Source organism: Cornus florida, unplaced genomic scaffold (assembly GCF_030987335.1).
Source record: "Cornus florida cultivar Cherokee Brave unplaced genomic scaffold, ASM3098733v1 CherokeeBrave_3.0.0_Hap2_Chr05, whole genome shotgun sequence".
Taxonomy (NCBI): Eukaryota; Viridiplantae; Streptophyta; class Magnoliopsida; order Cornales; family Cornaceae; genus Cornus; species Cornus florida.
Window position 1 is genome coordinate 93,901,688 of NW_026775575.1, and position 23,939 is coordinate 93,925,626.

The window sequence follows — 23,939 nt, forward strand, 5'->3', positions numbered from 1 at the left end:
AAAAGTAATTTTAATAAAAGAAAGAAAGATTTGTGGTTAGAGTTTCTTATTAATTTCGTTTCAAATAACGATTGTCAAAAGAATGGATAAATAATTTTTTGAAATGTTACTTTCTTTTAACTTCCAAATATCAATAAATAAAAATTAAAAACAAAAAATTTATAGGAATAAAAATCCAGTCAATGATTTGTTGGGTTGGAATGATGAAAAAAATAGATGGGAGGAAAGAGGGTAGGATGGGTATTTGGAGGGAAGGGGAGTTATGTTCTCTAATTTTGTTTTATTGAATGAAATTGATAGTAAAAATGATAGATAGAGACAAAAGTGCAGTATCTATTTATTTTTTCAAAGGAAGAGAACAATAGTTTAATTTTTTTTTTTTTTGTAGAGATGACAATTTGTCCCTCCCCGTCGGGGGCCCACTCCATATCGCCCCTAATGGCAAGGGTATGAAAACCATTCATGTATCGTAAGGTACATGTATGGAAAAAAATGAAGGCTCGTCATGGGTTACGAGGGAATAGGGTTTGATAAAAACCCGCCTCTTTCGCCTTATTTTATATATATATATATATATATACACACACATACATACATAAACATATATTTTAGGGATAATTCCAAAAAAATGGGGTTATGGTGGCCAAATGCCAAATCCATGAAGTCAAAGTCAATATTTTCAAATTCTACTTTTAAATTTGAGCTTGCAACTCGGACTTAAATTTCGGATAAAAAGTTTGGGTTAATTCGGGTTATCCATATGGCTAATCCTTACACCTAAAATTTAATATGATCTTGAATTAGTTTTAAATTAAATTACTCTTAAATAAGAAAAAATTTAAATATTTTTTTGTAGATTTTTAATAAATTATAAACAATTTTTTAGAGAATTAATTCTCATGAATGTTAACCTACAATAAGTTAAGATTTAACAAAAGAAGTTAAAAGGAAAAAAATAATCATAGCTTAAATATTATATATAATATATTTAAAAGTAAATATATATATTAAAATAATATTAAAAATCGGATTCGAATTAGTTCAGGTTGCTAGCACTTCAACTCAAGTTCAACCCTAATTAAATTTGAATTTTGATTTTTCAACCCAAGCATAGTCTTGCTTTGAGAAATCAACGCGCCCGGATAATTCTCATTAATAAAATGTGGCGAGTACAGGTGTATTCAAACTTATGCCATCCCCGACCTGATGCCATCCTAGTTTTTATATCAAATACCCTCACTGTTTGAACTTATAAACAATGAGAATTACAAATTTATTTATTTATTTTTCACTTTACCCTTCCATATTTAAATTAATAGAAGATTAAATTTGATAGTATTACCCTAAATTTGCCTCCTTTCCTCGTCTCTTAGGGTGTGTTTGGATAATATTAGTTATGAGAGAAAAGAAAAGAAAAGAAAGGATAGTTTAGTGAGAAAAGAAAAGAAAAGAAAAGAAATGATAGTAATAATTTCTATTTGTGTTTGGATAGACCGGGGAGAAAAGAAAAGAAAGGATAGTTATTCTTGTTTGGATAAGATAGAGGGGAGAAAAGAAAAGAAAGGATAATAGACAAATTACTTTTTTATCCTTTCATAACCATGGGACTTGAATGGAATAATAAATCTGTGTATTGATTTGTGGAGGCTAATTTTGGTATTATCAAAATACCACTAAAATCACTATCCTTTCTCTCCCTATCTCTCCTTATCTTCTCAAAATTGAGGAGAAAGCAAATGAAAGATAAGAAGGGATAGCTATCCCTTCCTATCTCTCCTTATCCCTCCCTATCCCTCCACTTAACTTACCCAAACACACCCTACACTATCCTCTCTTTTCTTTTCTCTCCCTATCCCTCCAAATCAACCCTACCAAACACACCCTTAGGCTCAATTTTACACGTATGCTTCCGCCCTCGTTGTTTCCTTCTTCTCTTCTCTACTTTGCAACCAAACTGCAGAAGCTTCATCTATCCTACCTCTCTTCTATCCTTCGTCCATCCTTTTTCCAAACCTACACTGTTAAAATTAAAAAATTATCTCCCAATAAAAGTACTACTTTTAAACTAGTTCATAATATAGTCGGCCTCCCGGTAAGAAGTCAGAAAGTCGGTTTCTCGAGCTTACCGGACACAATGGAATTTCAAGACTTCTTCTACGAAACCCTAAACCCTCTCTCCGCCACCGACCAAACACCGCCGCCTCCTCCACCACTCTCCGACGACTCCGAACCCTACGTCGTGTTCCGCAACCAAATCTCTCTCTCTACAATCCATTGTCAATCGCCGGAAACCGCCGCACACGACTACTTTTCTCTCGATGTTGGTGCGGATGACACCGAATCTGAAGAGACTTTAATTTCGACTCCGGCGCCGGCATCGAGTCCGGCTTCGACTCGAAAATTGGAACGGCAACTGGAGGGTGGTTGGTTTCGTGCTAATAGTGGGTTCAGGAGCCCCATGCTTCAGCTACATAGAGGTATCGATTTTGTCTTCCAGATGATATGCTTAAGTTTCTGACTGAGAACTGGTACTTGAATGGTAAACATATGTTTACTTGCTGATTCGGAAATTCTCATTAGTTTTTTATATGATATACAAGTAAAATTTTTAATTTCCATGATCAAGGGAATTGAATCCCTATGTTACATTGACTATATGAAAATTTGGTTTTATTTTAGGGAATTTAATCTATCCATTTAAATTGAGAAATTGTTTAGATTAGCAACCTAGTTGTGAACATCTAGAAGTGATTTCAATAATAAAACAGTGGAAGTTTTTTATTTTTTTTTATTTTGGATGGTAAAGCAAAAACAAAATATTTTTTTGTTCACGCCTGGACTCGGACTCCTTCCCTCCTCTTTGAGGATTGGAATCATTGGGCCAAATGTCCTTTGGTTAAAACAGTGGAAGTTGATTGTGGGTTTTACAGAGATACTGGATTTCTGTGAGTTTCTCTCTCCAACTCCAGAGGAGCAAGCAACAAGAAAAACAGCTGTAGATATTGTTTTTGATGTTATCAGATACATATGGCCCAACTGCAAGGTATCTTTTCTGACTCTTTTTCTCTCTTTTCCTTCTGTATAAACATTTTATATTTATGCATATGTAGTAATTTTTTTTGTATTTATTAAAAAAATGTTAATTTTCAGAAGTTGGAATCTCGACTAGTTTACATTGTTACAATTGCTTGCAGATAGAGGTTTTCGGGTCGTTCGGGACAGGGCTTTATCTTCCAACTAGTGATATTGATGTAAGTTTGTCGCTTTGTTCTAAATACTCTTATGGATTATCAAGTTTTTCCCATACAGTCCTTAAATTCTATAATTTATCACATAGTCATTTGCACCATGCATTCTCCTTGGAAAACTGTTTCAGCTTGTTTTGTGAGAGAGAAAAACCAAGCTATATAAACTTATAATTGTTTTGTGGAAGTGTTTGAGATTTAACATTGATGTTCGACTTTGATGATCAAATATAAGGTTCTTATTGGAAAGAAAGATATGTTCTCGAACTCTCACAGTTTATGCAATTGATGGTGGCTGGTTTATTTGTCTAGATTGATTGGGTTGATTTGTGCTGATCAAAATTGAAAATAGTTTTGGTTGACAGGTTCGATGATTCAAAGCATGCCAACTGATCAGTCTAATTTGATCCCGATTCAAAGCATGCCAACTGATCAGTCTAATTTGATCCAGAGACCATTACTGTTTCGATAATCTTCAGACAGGGGGGGGGGGGGGGGGGGGGGGGGGGAGAACAAAAATAGAATTTGTCCTCACACAAAGTTTTGCTGTACATTTAACAAACTTGATTCTTATCCTCACCACAAAGCAACAGAACATAATTTGTCTTCTTTATCATAATATGGATTATGTGACTCGGTGAATGAAGAAGGTATCTAGCAATGTTGGCTATCTTAATAGTAGTATAAAATTAAGAAATATGCCGACATTATGGAGGTCTATTATATATAATGGACTTAGGTGATTAACATAGCATGGATAAAAATGATAAATGCTTCCATGTTGCTTCATCTTGTAAGCATAGGGTACGAGCTAGTGTTGGTTATTAGTTAGAAAATATTCATAATTTTCAAGTAAGCACTATTTTTATTCATATAAAGTTGTACTAATCATGCATAGAAGAATATTATTTTATTGAAATGCCTAAGATTTAAAATGATTTATTGCACCAAATTTATGAAGTACGTTAAGATATGCCCCATACTTCAATAATTTGTAAATAGTGGGTGGCATGTTCCGAAATTATCATTTTACCACCTACTTTAGGAATGTCTTGCTTGGTTTAGTCAGCATTTCATTTATGCTTCAGGTGGTGAGGGTTAAACTGACTCAATAGCTAGACCTACAAACTTCCACATGCTATTAGTTTATAATTGGTACTGGATCATTTTAATGTTGGTAATCCAATGATGTCTTATATACATGAAATAGAAAGAACAGAGAAAATATTAGAATTTTAGAAAATTATCAAGGGTTGGTCTTTGAGGACTATTCACTTGCCAAGGCAATCTTACTGGAAACAAGATAAAGGATAAAAGTATTTAAACTTAGATTTTTTAAATACGCACAATTCCTAAAAGTATTTAAACTTAGATTTTTTAAATACTTTTAGGAATTGTGCGTATATCTACTAAGGTTTATAAAGTCAATGTTATTTTTTTTTTTTTGAAGTTTAGTGTCAATGGTTTGTTAAACTTATTTTTATTTCACGAAAACCTCTGATAGCATTACAGTTCTATTTATACTATCATTTGTATCCTGGATTGAACTTTTGGTGTATGAAAAGACTATTATACCTATTTGTTTGATTGGATGTTGATTTATTAATTTGTAGGCCTTCCCCATCTTCACCTGCAACGCACATGGCTGTATTTCTACCAACCTAACTCCTTCCTGTGCTTTGTTTTGACCTTCCCAAATCATTTATCAGAGGTTTTTATTTCACGAAAACCTCTGATAGCATTACAGTTCTATTTATACTATCATTCATATCCTGGATTGAACTTTTGGTTAATGAAAAGACTGTTATACCTGTATGTCGCTAGTTGTTTGCTTGGATGTTGATTTATTAATTTGTAGGCCTTCCCCATCTTCACATGCAACACACGTGGCCGTATTTCTACCAACCTAATCTCCTTCCTGTGCATTGTTTTGACCTTCTAAAATCATTTACTTAGCAACTAAAAGCTTACCTCCATGACCATGTATTTGCAATTGTTATGACAAATGCAACGAATCGAAGTTGAACCAATAATTATGATAGAAAATTAAATACGCCACACAAAGAACACAAAGATTTATAGGTGGTTCGGCAATAGCTTACGTCCACGGTTGGGATCCGGCGAAAGTTTTCACTATGGGTAAAATCGGAGATTACAAGTTTTTAGCCCCCCGCTCTGTTTCTGTACGAATTTCAGAGTCTCTCTCTTACACCACTCCAAACCCTAAGTACCCTTATATATTGGGCTACAAGAGACTAATTAGGGTCCACGACCCATGAGCAAAAAGCGGGTCAAAAAATTTCCTCACTGGGTCATAAGCGGGTCGCAATGCGGGCCAGCACCAAATTCGGGCCACAATATCACAGCAATTCTAAGCCCAAGACCTATGTTCCTTATTTTTTAATTGTCTGGAAGCAGTCTATGATTTGTTCATCAAGGTTGTGATTATATTAGAATAGCAGATTTTTTCCCCTTGTATGGATGAACTGTGTATGAAGATGTTTGATTATTGGTGTTCACTAAACCTAAGCAATTGTCTGACTGTTAAATTGTAGGTTGTGATTTTGGGATCAGAAATCAAAACCCCTAAAATTGGCTTACAGGCTCTTTCTAGGGCCCTATCACAGAGAGGCATAGCAAAAAAGATACAGGTTTGCCTTGTTAACAAATGACTATTGGAATTTCATTATCTTTAATAATTATGATCTAAATTATATAGGGATTCTCATTTCTCAGGTGATTGCAAAAGCACGCGTGCCAATTATCAAATTTGTAGAGAAGAAAAGTGGTGTTGCATTTGATATAAGGTTCGGTGACCATTTCCGTTGGATTAAAAAAATTCCTAATAAAATATTTGTATATATTTTTTGCTGCCCTTTATTTAATTTTTAAATCTGAACTTTTTATATTGTAAGTTTGCATTCCTTTTTCTTTTTCCTTCCACTGTTTGCCTTTTTGCATTTTATAACATTTTTTAGTAGATCTTTTCCTAACTCTTGCATATCTTTATTATAATCATAAAAAGTTCAACAACCTTAAATCTCCTAATATTGATGGTAAATCAAGGGTGCTTGGGAGGGGTAGGTTTGGTTTAGACGTAACATTCGACGAAGTGGCTGTCTTAGACGTGATCCTGTGTTCACATTGACACTCCCGGCAGTCTGGGCTTTTTACTACTGTATCAAACAATGAATTATGAATGAAATGGATAATGTACCTGATCTTCTGTGGATGATTTTCCGTTCGATGACAAAACAGTGTTTTGATTTGTGATGATTTTATGTGGTCATCTCAAGCTGCTCATAGTTGAGTGATGCAAATTTTAGATCTTGCTTTTTTATTCTTGAATTTAATAATTTTTTTTTTTTTTTTTTCTCCTTTTTGTGGTTGTTTGTTTCTAGTTGATTTGATGTCAGTACATGTTTTTACCCATCAAATTGCTTGGATTTATACAAATGTTGATGAGTTCACCTCGAATATTGAAACAATCTATGTGCATTTGATATCTTGCAAGTTTTCCAATGATATTTGTTTGCATGTTTGTGTGCATGGCAATGAATAGATACTCAAATATCCTATTATGTATGAAATTTGGGTGAATTATGATTTCCTATCTGTTTGGGCACAGTTTTGATTTGCAAAACGGACCAAAAGCTGCTGAGTTTATAAAGGTGTGTTTCGATATCTCTTCTAGCTGGGGCTATCATCCCTTAATTGCTATCATGTTTGATATGCACTATCTATTTCCATGTGGATCTTTCAGCTTACGGAGAATGTGGATCTCTTTTCAGGATGCTGTATCTAAGTGGCCCCCATTACGGCCATTGTGTTTGATCTTGAAAGTTTTCTTACAACAAAGAGAGTTGAATGAGGTGGGGGTTATTTCACTTTATTCTAATTGATTTTCCAGAAAACTGTTTACTCAAGTCTGTTCATTGAACTCTTTAATGGTCCTTTGAACTTTGCAGGTCTATTCTGGTGGAATTGGTTCATACGCACTCCTTATCATGCTAATAGCAACGTTGAGGGTATTTGAAATGAGATTCTGTTTTAGAATTTGAACATAATTTGAGCATGTGATAAGAGTCATAAGACACATATTGGCTCTGTTCATGGAGAGACATGTAGTAAACTTCTAATATTAACACATCAGAATAGTAGAATGGATGAAACCACAGTCTGCTATGTTAAAAAGGATTTACTACATTTTTTTTTTTTTTGGTAAGTTAAAAAAAATTCAATACATTTGTAACCATGTTGATCTCACTTAAGATTGTAATCAGCTTCTCCTTCAGCCCTAGGATTTTTTCCCACGGGGGGTGTTCATTCAGCCATCTTAATTAATGTTTTACAATGAAAAGTCTTGTAGGATGTAAATATTAAAGTTTCACCCTCTCTTACAGCTTAAACTTTTAACATGGTATCAAAGTAGGCAAGTTCTCATATTCAAATTGAAACACGTATTGGACGAAAAGAAGGCCACATGTGAGGGGCCATATTGAAGGATTTAATAATTTAAAGTTACACCTCTCTAACAGCTTAAGCTTTTTGAGTAGATTGTGGTTAACAAAAAGTAATAAGAGAGTGATTTTCAGTTCTCTCTCAAACTGGGTTCTTACTATTCTAGGAATGGCCAACACCAGGCCATTCCCCTTCTTTTTTATTTTTATTTTAGTTATTTATTTATTCAAACTATGTTGCATGGGAATGGATATGTGATACAGATTTTCTCGTTATGAACACATTGACTTGGTATATTTTTGTAAATGGGATACAAACGTAGTGAAGATTTGGATGCTGACACGCACAATGTAAGAATTTATACGTACAAGCACACATAATTTTGACAATTTAGCTCTTCTCATCCTCTTCCCAGCCCTTTGGTCTATTTTAAACCCTGATCATGTCATATTTTTATTTAATAACAATTACATTGAATTTTATTGTTTTTGAATGAAGGCAAATTGAATTTCTTCTCTATATTCATTTTCTTTTTCTATGCTATAGAAGGGTGCTTTCTAATTTTTAAGACTCTTGTTAGGAAGTATGAAAATGCCCTGGAAGTTTCAACCTCGTGCCTAGGATGAAAGTTCTTCTCCTTTTTTTTTCCCTCTCCTCTTGAATCAATTTATGAACTATTTTAGGACATCCCAAACAGATATAGCGTTTGAGAAGTGTGGGTGTCCTACATTTATACCACGTGGGCATAGCACCTGTGGGAACATATTTTCTTTGTAGTTTCAAAGAATCATGTTCTTGATTTGTCCTCTTAACCTTTAGGGTGTAATAGAATTTTATTAGTGTGGGATACGTATAGAGTCTCACTATTATTTTGTCAATTTATGCATCAGACCTTTGCTCATTGATGATATGTATTGCAGCAATAGAATGCACTTCCATATTTTTGAGAGGACATCCTAAATAAAGTCACACATATTCATAGACATACACATACGTATATTATTATTGCACTAAAATCCAAATTAGAACTTACTAATGCGGTAATGCCACTATTTCTTGACTAATAACTTTGGAGTATAAACCATTAATCGTTGGTGTATTGATTATTATTTGTTGTCAATACATAAGTATCTAAAACTGAACTGGAGCATCTAATTGGGCTGAATCGTCCATATCTATTACAAGCACTGGTGGCTGGATCTATGTATAGGCTATGGAATTGAATGTAGCCATAGTTGGAAAGAAATGAATGATGGTTGAGTTGTGGCCCATAAACATGAATTAATTGTGAGGAACTGGGCGCATTCATTTCGCTATTGGTATATGAGCATCAGACTGAGATAGGCCTAGGGTGCTGGATGATGATGTTGGAGGAAACATGATACTTGCTGGAGTAAAGAAAAGAGTCACTCTTTGAAGGCTTAACCAGGTGAAAAAGGCATTTCTAAATTGAACGATGGAATAAAATATCAAAGCCCTATTACTCCTACGAGATTATGACTGATATTTTGTGCAAGCTTTTGAGTTACATAGATTAACATTCATCTGTAATAAAATAATCATTTAAGATCAATTGTTTTTGCCAAATAAGTGTAGCTGGTGATATAGACTACAGTGGTTGATTCTGAGATGTTCTTCATTCAATTACCAGCATATTATCAAGTTATGGAAGAACCAATTTTTGCACTGCTTATAAGCTAATAATGTATAATACTAGTACTTAAAATTATGCATGTAAACTGTTCGTCATTAACTTCTTGTTTTCCTTTTCCTTTTCATGATCTTGCTTTCACTTTATGATGCACCTGAATATACAGAACCTCCATGAGAACCAAGCTTCTCCAGAGCATAACTTGGGAATCCTTTTGGTATGTCTCCTTAAACTATTTGTGCAATCTTTCACTTGTTCTAGTCAAATTTTTTTGTTGCAGTGACATAGTCAGTGAATATGTCAAAAAACTGATATTCCTGTCAAAAAGTTGTGTTGAATGGGGTTTAGTGCAACATACATCATTGTTGATTTACATTAAACATGTTAAAATACAACTGAAATTGTTTTTAGTCCTTTTTCTGCTTAAAAGTGATGCTTGAACTATAGGTATTAGTTGATATCCAATGGATTATGTTTCTTTTTTCTTTTCTAAACAGTATGAAAAAAATTTTGTTTACTGAATTTAAAAATGGAAAGGGATTGTTGATACTTGATATATGTAAAACAGAAGTCTCTGCATTATGGTGTTGAATTTTTAGGAAGAATCTATATAAGCACAATCATTATGGTGTTGAATTTTTAGGAAGAATCTATGTAAATAATGGGTTTTGGTCTGCTCCCTGCAACTTTGCTGTTTGTGTATGCCAACCACAGATAATAAAGTTGCATAAATGTGTATGCCATGCATATGTTCATGAAAATCCAAGGACAATTCATCTGAAACTTACAGTGAAAAAAACTTGTTTAAATGTAGTGGTAATATGTTTAGTGTAGTTATCAAATGGCAACTGTCCTGACACTATATTTTATAGAAGCATAGGCGGAAAAAGAGATTTTTTGGGAAATCATTACAATAAAGATTGAAAGAGACCATATCATGGATAATATGTCATAAAATGATCTGTGTAGTTATCAAATGTTAGCAACTGCACTGACACTATATTTTATAGAAGCATAGACTATATTTTATGCAAAATGTCATAAAATTTTGCAGAGTTTTTCCCTTTTTATTTTTGGGAATTAGATATATTCTTTAAGTTGTTGCTATGAAAGAGATCTGGCACCAGGGGTGCCCCACCCCAGTTTCAGAGGGAGCTTTACCGCATGACCCACCTAATGAGCACAGTGTTATCAAATGCTTTAAGTGTCCCTTGGGGATAGGTTAGCTTCATACACTTGATTGTATCTAGAAGGATGAAATTATATGCAACAGAAAGCGGTCTTATGCAGATGGTCCAACTCATCCGTAAATATGAATGTACATTAACCATAGAGTGCAATTTGTTTAGCTTGCTGATTATATATATTCAATTGAATTGATTTAAACTTTATGTTTGAGGAACTTAGTAGTAATATTTTAGACTTCTACTGTCTCATTGATGAATTGCTTGCTGACATTAGGTTAAGTTCTTTGATATTTACGGACGCAAATTGAACACATCTGATGTTGGTGTATCTTGCAAAGGGGAAGGCACATTCTTCTTGAAGAGTACCAGAGGGTAAGATTCCTTTATGGTAAAACAGATAACATCTTATTATTCTTCTTCCCTTTTTTTTTTTTTGTTCTTTCTTTTTGTTTTACCTTCTTGTTTTGAGATAGATTGTCCCGTTGAAGATAAATTTTGTTTTGATCCTTGTTCTTTGGTTTTGTCTCCCCATTAGGATGTCAGTTAATGGACAGCAAATGCTTATCGCCATCGAGGACCCACAGGTTACCTTGAAATTTGTGAATTTTCTAACTTCCTTTTTTTTTCCCGGACAAACCGCTTGGGTAATCTTAGGACACAGTCATCTAGGGGCATGGCTCTGGCCTGAGTCGCCATTATTGTGTTTGTTAACTGTTATTGACTTTTATTCAACCGCGAGCTGGTTTTTATTGATTGATTGGCTGCACCCTTCAAGCTTGTCTAGAATACCCCACGAGGTTAATACACCTCATTTTACATTTTGTTCAGTTGTTCACAGAGCTCTGTTCCTTTCTTTGTGGTGGGATGAAGGACTTGCATTTCTGCACCTTGTTGCGTCACACTGGTTGGAACAGAATGAATATAGAGTGGGAAACTGGATGACCCATTGACCCTTGTCCCTTAAAAGCAATAAATACAATCTTCATTCTTGTTCACTAAAGATTTTTTGTTGTATTAGGCACCAGCGAATGACGTAGGGAAGAACTCCTTTAACTACTACCAGGTAAGTTCTCCATGATTACATTGTTCTACTTTTGGTGCTTTTCTTCTAGTCTAGTTCATGAATAGTTTATGTTAGTCACATGGGGACGAGGGATTCCTCAGCAATATATGTGCGCTATTTGTGTTGTTGTATATGTAAGGTATACAATCAGGATTTGACGTGGTTGTTCATTAATTTGGACAATATATTGAGATAATAATTTAGAGAAGAAGTCAATTACAGCAGACAATTTTTTTTATTTGACGAGAGTCAATTGTGACACATTGAAATTTTGTTTTGATCCTTGGTTCTTTGGTTTTTTTCTTTGTTCAATATGAGTTGTCTGTTTACTTCTAATTTTTGCATCATAGCTTGGGAGGCATGCTTTGGAGTTGTAACTTATGGATTTAATGTATCAATTTGTATCTTAGTAATGCTGCATCTCATGGCCTTAATTTAACCAATATTTTAATATGAGATGAAGCCCCCATTCACTCTTTGGTTTGTCGAGAACTCCCTTGTGAAGCTCTTTCCTGCTGCAGGTTAGATCAGCTTTTGCTATGGCTTTCTCAGCACTCACGAATGCAAAGACCATTTTAAGCTTAGGTCCCAACAGGAGTATTCTGGGTACCATAATAAGACCAGACCCGGTACTGTTGGAACGAAAAGGAGGGATTAGTGGGGAGGTGACATTTGATAAGTTGCTCCCAGGAGCAGGAGAGTTACTTTCCTCTGGCAAGAAGAGGAAGAAATCTAAGGAGAAGCAGCCTGCTAAGAAAGTGAAAACAAATCGGGAGGCGGGGAAGCGGTGGCAGGAAGAAAGTGGCACTAAGAAAGAGAAAGGTACGAAGAAGAAACGTTGGAAACAGTACATTTGAGTATTTCTTCATCCCACTGCCTGGTATGAGTTTAATTCACATGCAGTTCTTTGTTCTTTATTCATTTGTAAATCATCATGAACAATAACTTACTACGCTACCAACACAATTGTACAGGAATTGCTGGCGGTGATTGCACAACAACAATGTGAGACACTGACCCAACCTTTTCAAGCTCATATGAGATCATCTAGTGCAGAAGGCAGATTTACTCGAAACCTAGTCAAAGTACGTACGTCTTACTGCTTTGACTTCAATTTTGAGCTGACAATATGTAGAGATTGTGATAATCTTTTGTTGTGTCTAGATTCTGAGCCATTCAGTCACTATATAAATAGGCTATAGCTATTGTGATAATCTTTTGTTGTGTTTGGATTATGAGCCATTCAGTCACTGTATAAATAGGCTATAGCGTCATGACAGCAAGTTATAATTCAATATTTAATGTTCCATTATTTCCTTGTGAATTATGATATATTTCTTTTTGTAGCACTTGTGTTTTGTTATATATACAATGCTTGATTTGCAGGAACTACAGCACATAATCCCACATAAAATTGAGCATGAAGTAGGGCATGAACTTCAAGGGCTTCTAATTGTTGTTTGAAGTTTGAACGCCGGTTTGGGAACACTGAATCAGTGGCTTGGAGAAATCTAGTTCAAATAATGAGTATATTATTACATGCAAAAAAAAAAAAATAAAATAAAACCATTACATGCATTATATTTTTGTTATTAAAAGCTGTTTCATATATTTTCTCACTATTGTTGACAATTGCATAATCAAATAAAGAATTTTATACTTGACGGCAATTATTAAGAGAAATCCAAGAAATAAGATATAAAATGAGAAATGAGTTTTTCAAAAAGTACAAAAGTTGTGTTTGGCTGCATGGAATTGGAAAGGTTGTGTTCGGCCCATCCACAAAATTAAATTAATTTTTTTTTTTTTAAATTTACAAATTTTAATTCCAGAGTTCCAATTCTATACTTAAGAAAACAACTAAATTATACTTACAATATGAATATGATTTCTTTATTTTGGTCCTACACAATACATGCAAATTACGAAAGCTCAATCAAACTATGAATATGATTTCTTTATTTTGGTCCTACACAATACATGCAGATTATGAAAGCTCAATCAAAAGTAGGACATGATGGTATTGAAGTCAATAATATAAAGAATACTTAAAGATTGCTTTTGTTCTATCTTTATAATCAAACGAGTAAATTAATAATAATACACTACTTCTTAAGAGCATTACATTTTCATAATGATGCTTGAAATGTGGACTTGGTGTTTGGGAGTGCTTAGCAAGACAATTAGTTGTATCTTTGGTCGCACGAAACATGATTATAGAAAAAGGATAATGTCTTATTCCAACACATTGTTTAATTAGCCAAGCCATGTCATGGTTTGCTTTTGCGCATTAGACTTGTTCTAGCTCCATATTTAGAGTGGCACGACTATCTTCAAGCAAGGAAGGTTTTGAGCTGATTGGCTGGCTAATCAAATTATGTTTTTGGTAGGCCACGTATGGATTGGGAAGAACTGGGGCCCACAACAGAAAATGATCTCGGACTGTGAAATTATTAGGTGGTCCGGTACCTACCACCTCATTTGTGGGCCAGCCAATCACAGAGAGCCACGTGTCAGTGTGTGTATGTTTTTTTTTTTTTTTTTTTTTTAAATTAGTGAAAATTACACATCAGGATCAGGCACGGATCTTTGCGATTCTTCCGATTTCTCCGAGCGCACATTCTCCGGACCAGAAGCAGATTCAATTGCGAAGTCATTAATCGGTATGGTCGCGTACTGTCACCGTTTGGCGATCGCTCATGGCGATATCAAGCCGGGCAACGTCTTATTCGATTCTTGGAACCGGTTGAACTTCGCCAATTTCGGGTGTGTCCGATTGTGAAGTAATTAATCGGCGCGATTGCGTACCATCACCTTTTGGGGATCGCTCATCGCGATATCAAGCCGGAAGACGTCCTGCTCGATTCTCGAAACTGGTTGAAGCTCGCCGATTTTCGGATCTGCGGAGTAGGTGAGAGTTAGACGGTGAGTGGGATCGTTGGCGCCGTACAGGACCGGTCCGGGAAAAGGCGACCGCCCAGTCGCGTAGTGCCTCCAATCTAGAGGGGATTCAAATTTACTTTCCATAATTAAATATTACTAACCTTTAAATCGATTAAACGATATCCATTTTAAGCTATAATTTCTATAATTAAAAAATAATATACATGTATTATGTGAATTTATGATAATAAATAATTTTTAATTTTTTTTTGACAATATATATGTAATTATAATATCAATTTATATACGTAATACAATAATTTGCATAGTAAAAATGATTTGTTTATATTTAATATATATATATTTTTTATAAAAATTTATATTTAAACAAGAAACTAATATAAAACCTATTATCTATATATATCAAAACCCATATCGGTATATCATTTCAGATTTTTCAAAAAATCAAAACCCATATCTTCAGTTTCCATCCCTCGCTGTTCGAGTTCGGGTTCGCCGTTCGCAAGCTTCAGCCGCTGTCTCTCAACTCTCAAGCGTGCCGCCCCCCCCTCTCTCTCTGCACAATCCGTCCAACCAGTCCTACCATCGCAATCCGATCGCTCACGTGATTGGCCAACCACACGCGACCATTTTAACTCACCATCGCAATCCGGCTTCCTTTGCAAGTTGCTGAATCAGAGAGAGAGAGAAAAGAGAGGAGATGTCAGGAATTGGTCTAATCACTCCAGACTGGGAGCCGGTGGTGATCCGCAAGAAGGCTCCCAACGCCGCCACCCGGAAGGACGAGAAAGCCGTCAACGCCGCTCGTCGCTCCGGATATATGGGTTTTGAACTTCTGATTCTTTTAGATTTTAAAGTTTGCAGTTGCATAGAGAGAGAGGGCAAGTTCAGCTCGAGTCGAGAAGGAGAATAAAGATGGAGGCGATTGGGGGGCTGAAAGAGGAGACAGATGTTGCAAAGCGGATGTGGCAAATTGAATATAAAAATAAATTTTTATTACATGTGTCTAGAATTAATTGGTGTAATCCACCAACTCAGCAAGTGAGGTGTATGGACTTGGTCCATACAATAATTTCTCAAATTTACAACACTCAACGACGCCACGTATATATAAACGGAGTCGAGTTTACTCTAGCTGTTCAACGCCACTTGCTCTCTCTCATATCTGATTTCAAGGACATTCCTCTCTCTCTCGCGCCCAAAATATTACTAATATATAGCAAACATTGAAATGTCGATCTGTACTCCATCGTCTTCGTCTACGTCGTCTGGATCTTCAACATCTACCAAGGCATGGATTGTGCACGGCCTGGTGGTCGGAGCTGCAGTTGCGGTGGCTCTAGGCTCTCACGCCTACCTTTATCTCCGCCGATCTGCGAAGTTTCGGAGCCGTGTCGTTGGAATTATACCTGCTCGTTTCGCTTCCTCTCGCTTCCAAGGCAAACCTCTTGTTCAAATCCTGGGAAAGCCCATGATCCAGGTATACATCACACTCAATCTCCAATTGTTTCGCTTTCCTTAATCTGAATTCCAATTTTCATTCTCATTATTCTTATAATATACATACACACAAGTCCTTACTCCTTAGTTCACATACACTCTCACTGGATTAACTATTTTTGATGATATAGATGTGATAATTTTGTTCTTTGTTCACACACTCTCACTGGATCAACTGTTTTGATATTGCATTGTTTTATTTTTTCTGTTAGATCTAATATTAATTTCTATTTGAATTGATGAAACAATATTCAAATTGAATTGCTTTTAAATCGTTCAGAGACCGAGAGAAGGTTTTTTGGTCCCAAATCCTAGCCCTAACCTTAGCTGAGGCGCTGAAGAGAGATGAAACTGAAAGGAGACATGTGGGTATTTTTTTTTTTTTTTTTTGAAAAATAGACATGTGGGTATTTGTAAATATGAATCCTAGTAAAATAACAAGTCAAATCGGAAATACTGTTGACACCACAAGAAGATATTTAAAGTTAATATCTTTGAGGGAAATATTGAGGATGGTGTTTTCTGTGAAGCTAGATTTTTTTTTTTGTTTTTTTTTTTGTAAGTATCTGTGAAGTTAGAATTGATTGTTACAATTATGGGTTTTTAAATTGATCAGTATGTTGGGTGTAATTCTTGCACTAGTTTCTAAGCTTCACAAATATTAAGCTGAATTGTGGTCCTTTATGTTCTTGCCGAGATAAAAGTGGATATGTTCTTGCCGAGATAAAAGTGGAGTTGGAATGAAGACCGTGATTGCATTTGTGATTTCTTGTACTTTCTTCACATATAATAACTATTTACTTGATCCCCACGATCCAGAGTTGCATTTGTTTTATCTTTTACTTATGATTTCACTATTTAAGCTTTTCTTTTAGCTTCCTTTAATATTTTATAATAGTGTTAACCTATTTCGAGAGAGGTTATGAGGAATTAATTGCTTCACTCATTCTTTTAGCTGATCTTTTGCAGAGAACATGGGAAAGAGCAAAACTGGCATCCACATTGGATCGAGTTGGTATGTCTTGACTCTCGAGCTTCATCTGATTTTACTAGTTTTGATGTTGAGGTTCTTTCCAATTCATAATATTCTCAGGAAATGCTTCTCAAGAGGATATTTTAGAGCCACGTGTTTCAGACTAAAAATGAATGCAACTTTTATATAGTGTATTCCTTCTATTTAGACAGGCATAAATGTTGCATATGAATGTATAAACCTTAATGCTGCAGTGTAGTAATGGCCACTAGATTTCAATTTTGATTCCATCTTAATTTTATTGGTAATTGACTTGCTTCATCTTGTTGGGGCTTTCCTTTACGAGCATTCTCTCCAACACTAAATATATTCAACATGTGCCAACCAAAATGATTAACAAACACCCTATGATGAGCAGAATTATGGATTGGTTAAATGATTTACCTAATTTTAAAGTTCATATTAATGATTAAAAGGTTGAGTAGGCTTCTTGAAGCACAATCTCTTGTTTCTTTTTGATGTGCTAACAACCGCAAACTGGCACCGAAATTGAGACATTGCTCTACTTTACTCTTCTTAGGTTGGACAAGTTTCCTCCATTCAAATTCTGTATTGTATACATGATCATCATTAAAAGCATAAGAACAGTGCTTTATTGACGATAAACAGGTTTCTGGAAACCACCCAGCATATATATTCGTCATCCTGACATCTCTCTCTGTCTGTTTCTCTGGTTGGTTTGTTTGTGTATTTTCTCATTTATAGTTTCTTCTTGCTCTAGTTGTGGCTACGGATGATGAAAAGATTGCTGACTGCTGTCGAGGATTTGGCGCTGATGTGATAATGACATCAGAATCTTGTAGCAATGGCAAGTGCCATTTTTGTTCCTTCAACAGAATTTTCAAAAAATTTATTCTATATGTGGATAACTAATAGTCATTGCAATGAAGGTACTGAGCGCTGCAATGAAGCACTTCAAAAGCTTGAGAAGAAGTATGATGTCGTTGTTAATATTCAGGGGGATGAACCTCTTATTGAACCTGAAATAATAGATGGTATTGTCAAAGCACTTCAGGTAACATAGCTCTTAACATGCTTCAACATGTTATGTAAATGAAGTGAACATCTCAGTAACTTTTGAACCACCTTAAGCATAACTGGACTTTTGATCATACATCTTGCACACATGAATTGTTATTAAGGAACAATAAGCTTGCTTTGGATCATATTACTTTATTTGTATATTTTGTCTTATTCAACTAATAATATTCTGACTTCTGCAGGCCGCCCCAGATGCAGTGTTTAGCACTGCAGTCACGTCTTTGAGACCTGAAGATGCATTTGATACAAATCGGGTGAAATGCGTAGTGGATAATCATGGTTATGCAATTTATTTTTCAAGAGGATTGATTCCACATAATAAGTTAGTGCTTTTTATTTTATTTTATTTTATTTATTTTTTATTTTTTATGTTCTATCTGGTTGTGGTTTTATATGCTGCATACTAAAACTTGATAAATTTGTCCACCTATTTAATAAAGGTCAGGGAAGGTCAATCCCCGCTTCCCATATTTGCTTCATCTTGGGATCCAGGTATTATAGTGAATTATTTCCTTTAAATGATTTTTTTGTATGTGGTTCTGTAGATGAGTGTATGCTGCCCATGTTGTCTATACTCTTGAGTAAACAATATTGTGTTTCTGATATCTGTCAGAGCTATGATTCAAAGTTCCTCAGGATATATCCGGAGCTGCCTCCTACTCCGTTGCAACTAGAAGAGGACCTGGAACAATTAAAAGTTCTTGAGAATGGGTATAAGATGAAGGTATCAGTAGTGTTCTTAATTCTTTATTCCTTGGATTGATTCTTGTTTTTCCCGATGTCTTGCTAAAATCTGACATCTCGATGCTTCTTTGAAGTTGTTACAAACATTTGGCCAATGTACATAAATTTAATCCTTTCTGTTTCATTTGTCAATTGAAGTTTATGCTTTTGTTTTTGGTAACATTAAAAAAAATTAAAAATAAATAAATAATTGTTTTTCCGAAGGATTTTCAGAATAGGCTCTGTGACGTCTTATCTAGTTTCTATCGCCAATTTGATAAATTATGCATGAACTTGTGCCTAAAAGCTAGAGAAATTTTAGAATTGAATGCACATAATTTTCTTGGCACTCGAATGCATTGGCCCCTGCAATAAATAATTTTTTCTCAAGTTACAACTTTCAAGTGTTCACATACTAATAAGAAAATGAAAAGGAAAATTTTATTCACATATACCCATATGTCGTTATGTGTGGTTCCGGTAAGCATTGTAAGAAACTAAAAGCACTTGTTCTGATTTTGTTCATGCTGACGCATATCAGGTTATTTTGGCTCTAAAACTGAATATTAGCGTGTGCCTAAGCCGTATTAATTGCTGATCATCTAAAATGAGATTTGATATTTTCCATGGCAAATGATTTGGAAAATTGGGGGAACCTTGCAGACTAAATATGCTTTTTCAAACCTTTCCTAAAATAATTTGTAACATTGCTCAGTATTTTCTTTGATTCTCCTGCCTTTTTTTTTTTTTTTTTTTCTCTCCCCTGGGCCTGCCTAAAGTTTTTATTTCATATCTGCTTTACTAAATCTTCCAATATATGTAATTTTTCTCATCAGATGTGCTTCTCGTTCCAAATTGTTTCCACTCCTTGCATATTTGAGGATGAATCATATTTGATTCATGTGTTCTCCTTTTTCTGTTACAGAGTTTAATATCTGTGACAAGTACATCCATTGATTTCCCCTTTTTTCTTTTCACAAATTTATCCATGGAAATGAGATGACTCTGTCTTAATTTGCATGTCATTTAAATGCACGTTGACTTCCCAAGTGGTATTCTCAGAAATTGGAACTAAGCGGCTATCACAAGTGTGTGGTCTTATGAAACTCTAATCTTACCATCTTAGGTGCAACCAATATACTCAAACTAAATGCTCAACAGTCAAAGGTGGTGTAAGATATATTCTGAAAGAAAAAGGAAAAGAAAATAAAGAGGGAAAGGAGGAACGTTTATACTCAGTGTGTCCAAACTGGGTTTTGTTGTTTGATACCTCACTTTTTGACATTTAACATTGATTGAATAGAGCATTGGTATATTTTCTTTCCTTGTTGGGATGGTCCAAATATTCATATTATTCTTTTGTCGCAGGTGATAAAAGTTGATCACGAGGCTCACGGTGTTGATGTCCCAGAAGATGTTGAGAAGATAGAAGCTTTTATGCGTGAGAGAAATTTGTCTTAGTTGCAAATGAACCTAGAGAAAGCGAGCCTAGCATGCACTGGCAAGAAGCAGCTCTCATTTAATTTTTACACTTGCTTCAGTGGCATTCTTCTTCATCATCATCTTCTTCATCTAGAGGCTATAGCTTTCTGGCCTGACCAGACGAAACGATTGAAAGTAGTATATAAGTTAATCATTTTCCTTTATTCGATAGAGTTAAGAGCTTGCAATGTCTACAAACCACTTTATGGCCCCTTTTCTTCCTAGTACCAGGCTGTTGAAATTCAAAGTTTCATGTACTTTCATATTCTGTTCATCTCTTTTTATATAGTTTTGCTGAACTAGAATGTACTATTCTTAATTTGGAATCAATGATCATGATATTTAATGAGAATGGGGTGAACAGAACTTTGTGTTCGCGTTGACTGAGTCTTAATTTTTTTGTTTAAGTAATATTCCTCTAATTTAATTTTTGGTTTAAGATTGATGCAATGGAAAAAGCACGAACTGACAAGCACAAGGATTCAAGTTCAAGTTCGAGGACAGCCACACTAGAAGAAAATGACAAAGGTTAGGTCTATCTTCATTTTTGTTTTACATTAATTTTAACAATTATATATTTTAACACTTTTACATTTGATCGGTTATTCTAAGAAAATCGTAATAGAGATTGATGTAGAAGTTTTGTGGGGGTTGGGAGGTGAAAATTGCTTCAAGTAATTTCCTCTTTTTGTATATTTATTCCTCGCGGTACTTGAGTCTCATTAATAATGGAGTAAAGAATAATGAATAAGAAAATTAAGTTGCTCAAACCATAGCTATTGTTCATTTAGCTCTTAAACCTGTAGAAATGGTAGAATGAAGGCCCTCCCTCCCTGTGGTGGTACATCCAAGCTTGGTAAATGCTCAATTTTTGAGAAGTCCTCCTCCTCACAACTTAAAGCTCAGTCTTTTGATGGAGTTTGTAGCTAATATATTGAAACTTTAGAAGTCTAAGCACGGTACACGCCCTGCCATTGGTCTGGGGAGGGTCAATATGTATATAAGTGGTTTTGGGTCCTTTTGGTGGTTTGATGTTTTTTGTACCTTTTTTGCACTTCTTGTAAACTTCATGTATTATTTCCCTTTTGGTTGGTATATAGCATCTTCTACTGTTACACATATGTGTGTGTGTATTAATCTGTGTGTGTAGTGTATACATTATATTATTGTGGAACTCTCTTTACAATGATACTTTCATTTGACTCATTTAGTTGGTCCAACTAGATTTGAATAAACGTGGATGGAGATGCATTTAAAAAAGGCTCTAAATGGAGAAATCAAAGAGTAGGGGTTAGAGGAGTTGTTTAAAAGCAGGAAGTTTCAGATAGATAGCGTGAGACAAAAGGGAGAGGCAGGTCAGGACCACATAATCAGACTAGCTTCAGGTCACATGAACACACAGTTACTAGCTTCAGGCCCTCCACCTAACCTGAAACGCATAGCTGCATCCATGGAAGAGAAGTGGGTAGGAGCTTTTGGACTTGCATTCTACGTTATGTCCTTGGGGGCAAGAAAAGACATGGAGGAGAAGATGCGTGAGAATGCAAAAATAGTTACATTACAATTTACAAACTATATTTAGAAATTTAGAAACACCGTCTTAGAATTAAAAAAAAATTAAGAATTACTTATTGCTCTTTATCAAAATGATTAATTCTCAAACCACAATTAGAAACAGAATACATTTATTTAGAAAGCAGCTATTTTGAAAGTGTATGTATGTGTGTGTATATATTACACATTTATATGTTTTTTGGCCACATTTATTTTAAAAATGATATAATCCAATGGCAAGGTCGGCAACGATGGACTAATTCTGTCTCAATTATGTTCAACAATCCAAAAGAAATATAAAAGAAAAAGTAATTGGTAGACTATTACCGAGGGATTTGGGCTAATTATACAAAACACCTTTGAGAATTTTTACTGATCAAAATTTGGCTTCTCTAAAAAAAAGAAATAAATTAAAATAGAAACACATCGATTACATGCTCAAAGTTGTTCTATAGCGTTCCATTTGATATGTCCTCCAACAGTGTCCGAAAATCCAAGTCGACAATTCATGGCTGTTCCTTGACCAAATGAACCTCTGTTTTGAAGAGAAGGATGAAGAGCGAGTCCAGAGAAAAGTAGACGAACCCACCCGGTGAGTGAGTCACGAACGATCCAAAACTCTTCCCCACCACACAGTGCCATGCCGGTCCATACGACGAGTCAAACTCCTGCAAAACAAAACCAACACAAAACACAACTCAGTTCATGCCGGTCCATACAACGACTCAAACTCCTGCAAAATAAACCATAAGTTCCATAACATATATATTTGTATAGAGAGAGAGAGAGGGGGGGACCTTTTTGAGAGCTCGAGCTAGGTGGGTGTGATTGGGGCGGGTGTTGGGCGGCGTTTCGTCGACGAGCGTTCGGGTGAATCGCAGGGCACGTTCTTGCATGTTGACCGGCATGTCGGCCGATCTCAACCTTATGTTGAGACCAATAGCAATTGCAGCCAATTCCACTTCTTCTGTTGAACAACCATCAACCTTATGTTGGAAGCCTTGCTTTTCTTTCCATGCCTTCGGCTTCTCCATTAGGGAGAGAGAGAGTACTGGAGCTGTCAACACAAAAAAAGGTTGAACTTTGACCATATATATGAAGAGAAGAATAACAAAATAAACTTATATATACATACATACATATATATATATATATAATCTATACATATAAAGAGTGTGTTGGAATAGTTGGAGAGAGAGGGAGGAACAAATTTGACTGACTTGACTGTATTGAGGAAGAGAATATTAAGCCGATTTGAAAAGTAAAGATGGTGTACCACGCATCTTCATACAGAAAAGTTTTACACTATCCAATGGGTTTGTGCCACTGTTTGATCCAAGTTTAAGTTTGATTGGATGAGACGACATCCGACGTGATATAGAGGGGCGTTGTATTTGTGTGCTCATGTTTGTCTTTGTTTACTGACACGGGAAAAGCATGGAATTGTCATGACAAGCGTGTGAGATTCTTACTCATATGATTCGTCTCTACAATGTATGCACTATGCAGCCTTTTACTATTTTACTGGTAAATTTGAAAATTCGACCCCCATAAATGTGATCATATTACATGTTTTCAAAACGAAAATAGTTCCTTTTTTTTTTATTAAAAAAATAAATAAATAGAAATTCTGATTAGGAAATTCAATTGGGAATTTGATTCATGTAATTGTTTTTGTTTCTTTAATCAAACTGTTATGAATTGCAATTCATATGTCATTCATGAGGGAAAAGAATTTAAGCTTAAGGAGTTCAATCTCATTTAGGAAACAATTAATCCCGACCTCAAGTTATAAATTATAATGTGACCTATTAACACTTCGCAACATCTATTTTAGGGTAAAGTTTTTGGATCATTGTTATCAATTTTTTTTTGATAATTATTTGGTGAATGGAGGACGAGAGATTGAGTATACCCAATAGTAAATTATGAGTATTTTAAGAGTTTTGACATCACCGTAATTTTATATATATATATATATATATATATATATATATATATATATAATACAGTAAAAAATAAAATACTTATACTGCATAATAATAGAAGGATGCCAAGTTAGGCCTTTACTGTGAAAAAAAAAACAAAGGTTAGG

General features: G+C 35.0%; 3 protein-coding genes across 6 annotated transcripts; 2 read left to right on the plus strand and 1 right to left on the minus strand.

Annotated features, from left to right (window-relative positions):
• Positions 1 to 1,883: 1,883 nt before the first annotated feature.
• LOC132307704 (uncharacterized) lies at positions 1,884 to 13,173 on the plus strand. Of its 4 annotated transcripts, none has more exons than XR_009482299.1 (15): positions 1,884 to 2,477; positions 2,931 to 3,043; positions 3,195 to 3,251; positions 5,801 to 5,896; positions 5,982 to 6,052; positions 6,874 to 6,916; positions 7,037 to 7,117; positions 7,214 to 7,273; positions 9,524 to 9,574; positions 10,819 to 10,916; positions 11,080 to 11,128; positions 11,563 to 11,607; positions 12,129 to 12,429; positions 12,582 to 12,692; positions 12,994 to 13,173. XR_009482299.1 is itself a non-coding variant. In XM_059805534.1 (14 exons), exons 1-14 carry the CDS (start codon positions 1,904 to 1,906, stop codon positions 12,614 to 12,616), a joined length of 1,674 nt encoding a protein of 557 aa, XP_059661517.1. In that variant the 5' UTR covers positions 1,884 to 1,903; the 3' UTR covers positions 12,617 to 12,956. The 4 variants fall into 4 exon arrangements, 2 of the variants coding, with proteins under 2 accessions (XP_059661517.1, XP_059661516.1); XR_009482298.1 differs by having other exon boundaries at positions 1,886 to 2,477; positions 12,129 to 12,487; XM_059805534.1 differs by lacking the exon at positions 12,994 to 13,173 and having other exon boundaries at positions 12,582 to 12,956.
• Positions 13,174 to 15,634: 2,461 nt separating this feature from the next.
• On the plus strand, positions 15,635 to 20,642 carry LOC132307705 (3-deoxy-manno-octulosonate cytidylyltransferase, mitochondrial). Its single transcript, XM_059805535.1, has 8 exons — positions 15,635 to 15,991; positions 16,981 to 17,026; positions 17,766 to 17,852; positions 17,935 to 18,059; positions 18,268 to 18,407; positions 18,526 to 18,577; positions 18,699 to 18,809; positions 20,177 to 20,642. Exons 1-8 carry the CDS (start codon positions 15,743 to 15,745, stop codon positions 20,267 to 20,269), a joined length of 903 nt encoding a protein of 300 aa, XP_059661518.1. The 5' UTR covers positions 15,635 to 15,742; the 3' UTR covers positions 20,270 to 20,642.
• A 1,499-nt stretch (positions 20,643 to 22,141) lies between these two features.
• LOC132307706 (uncharacterized) lies at positions 22,142 to 23,025 on the minus strand. The gene is made up of 2 exons (XM_059805536.1): positions 22,642 to 23,025; positions 22,142 to 22,512 (listed from the first exon to the last, which is right to left on the minus strand). Exons 1-2 carry the CDS (start codon positions 22,933 to 22,935, stop codon positions 22,351 to 22,353), a joined length of 456 nt encoding a protein of 151 aa, XP_059661519.1. The 5' UTR covers positions 22,936 to 23,025; the 3' UTR covers positions 22,142 to 22,350.
• Positions 23,026 to 23,939: the final 914 nt, after the last annotated feature.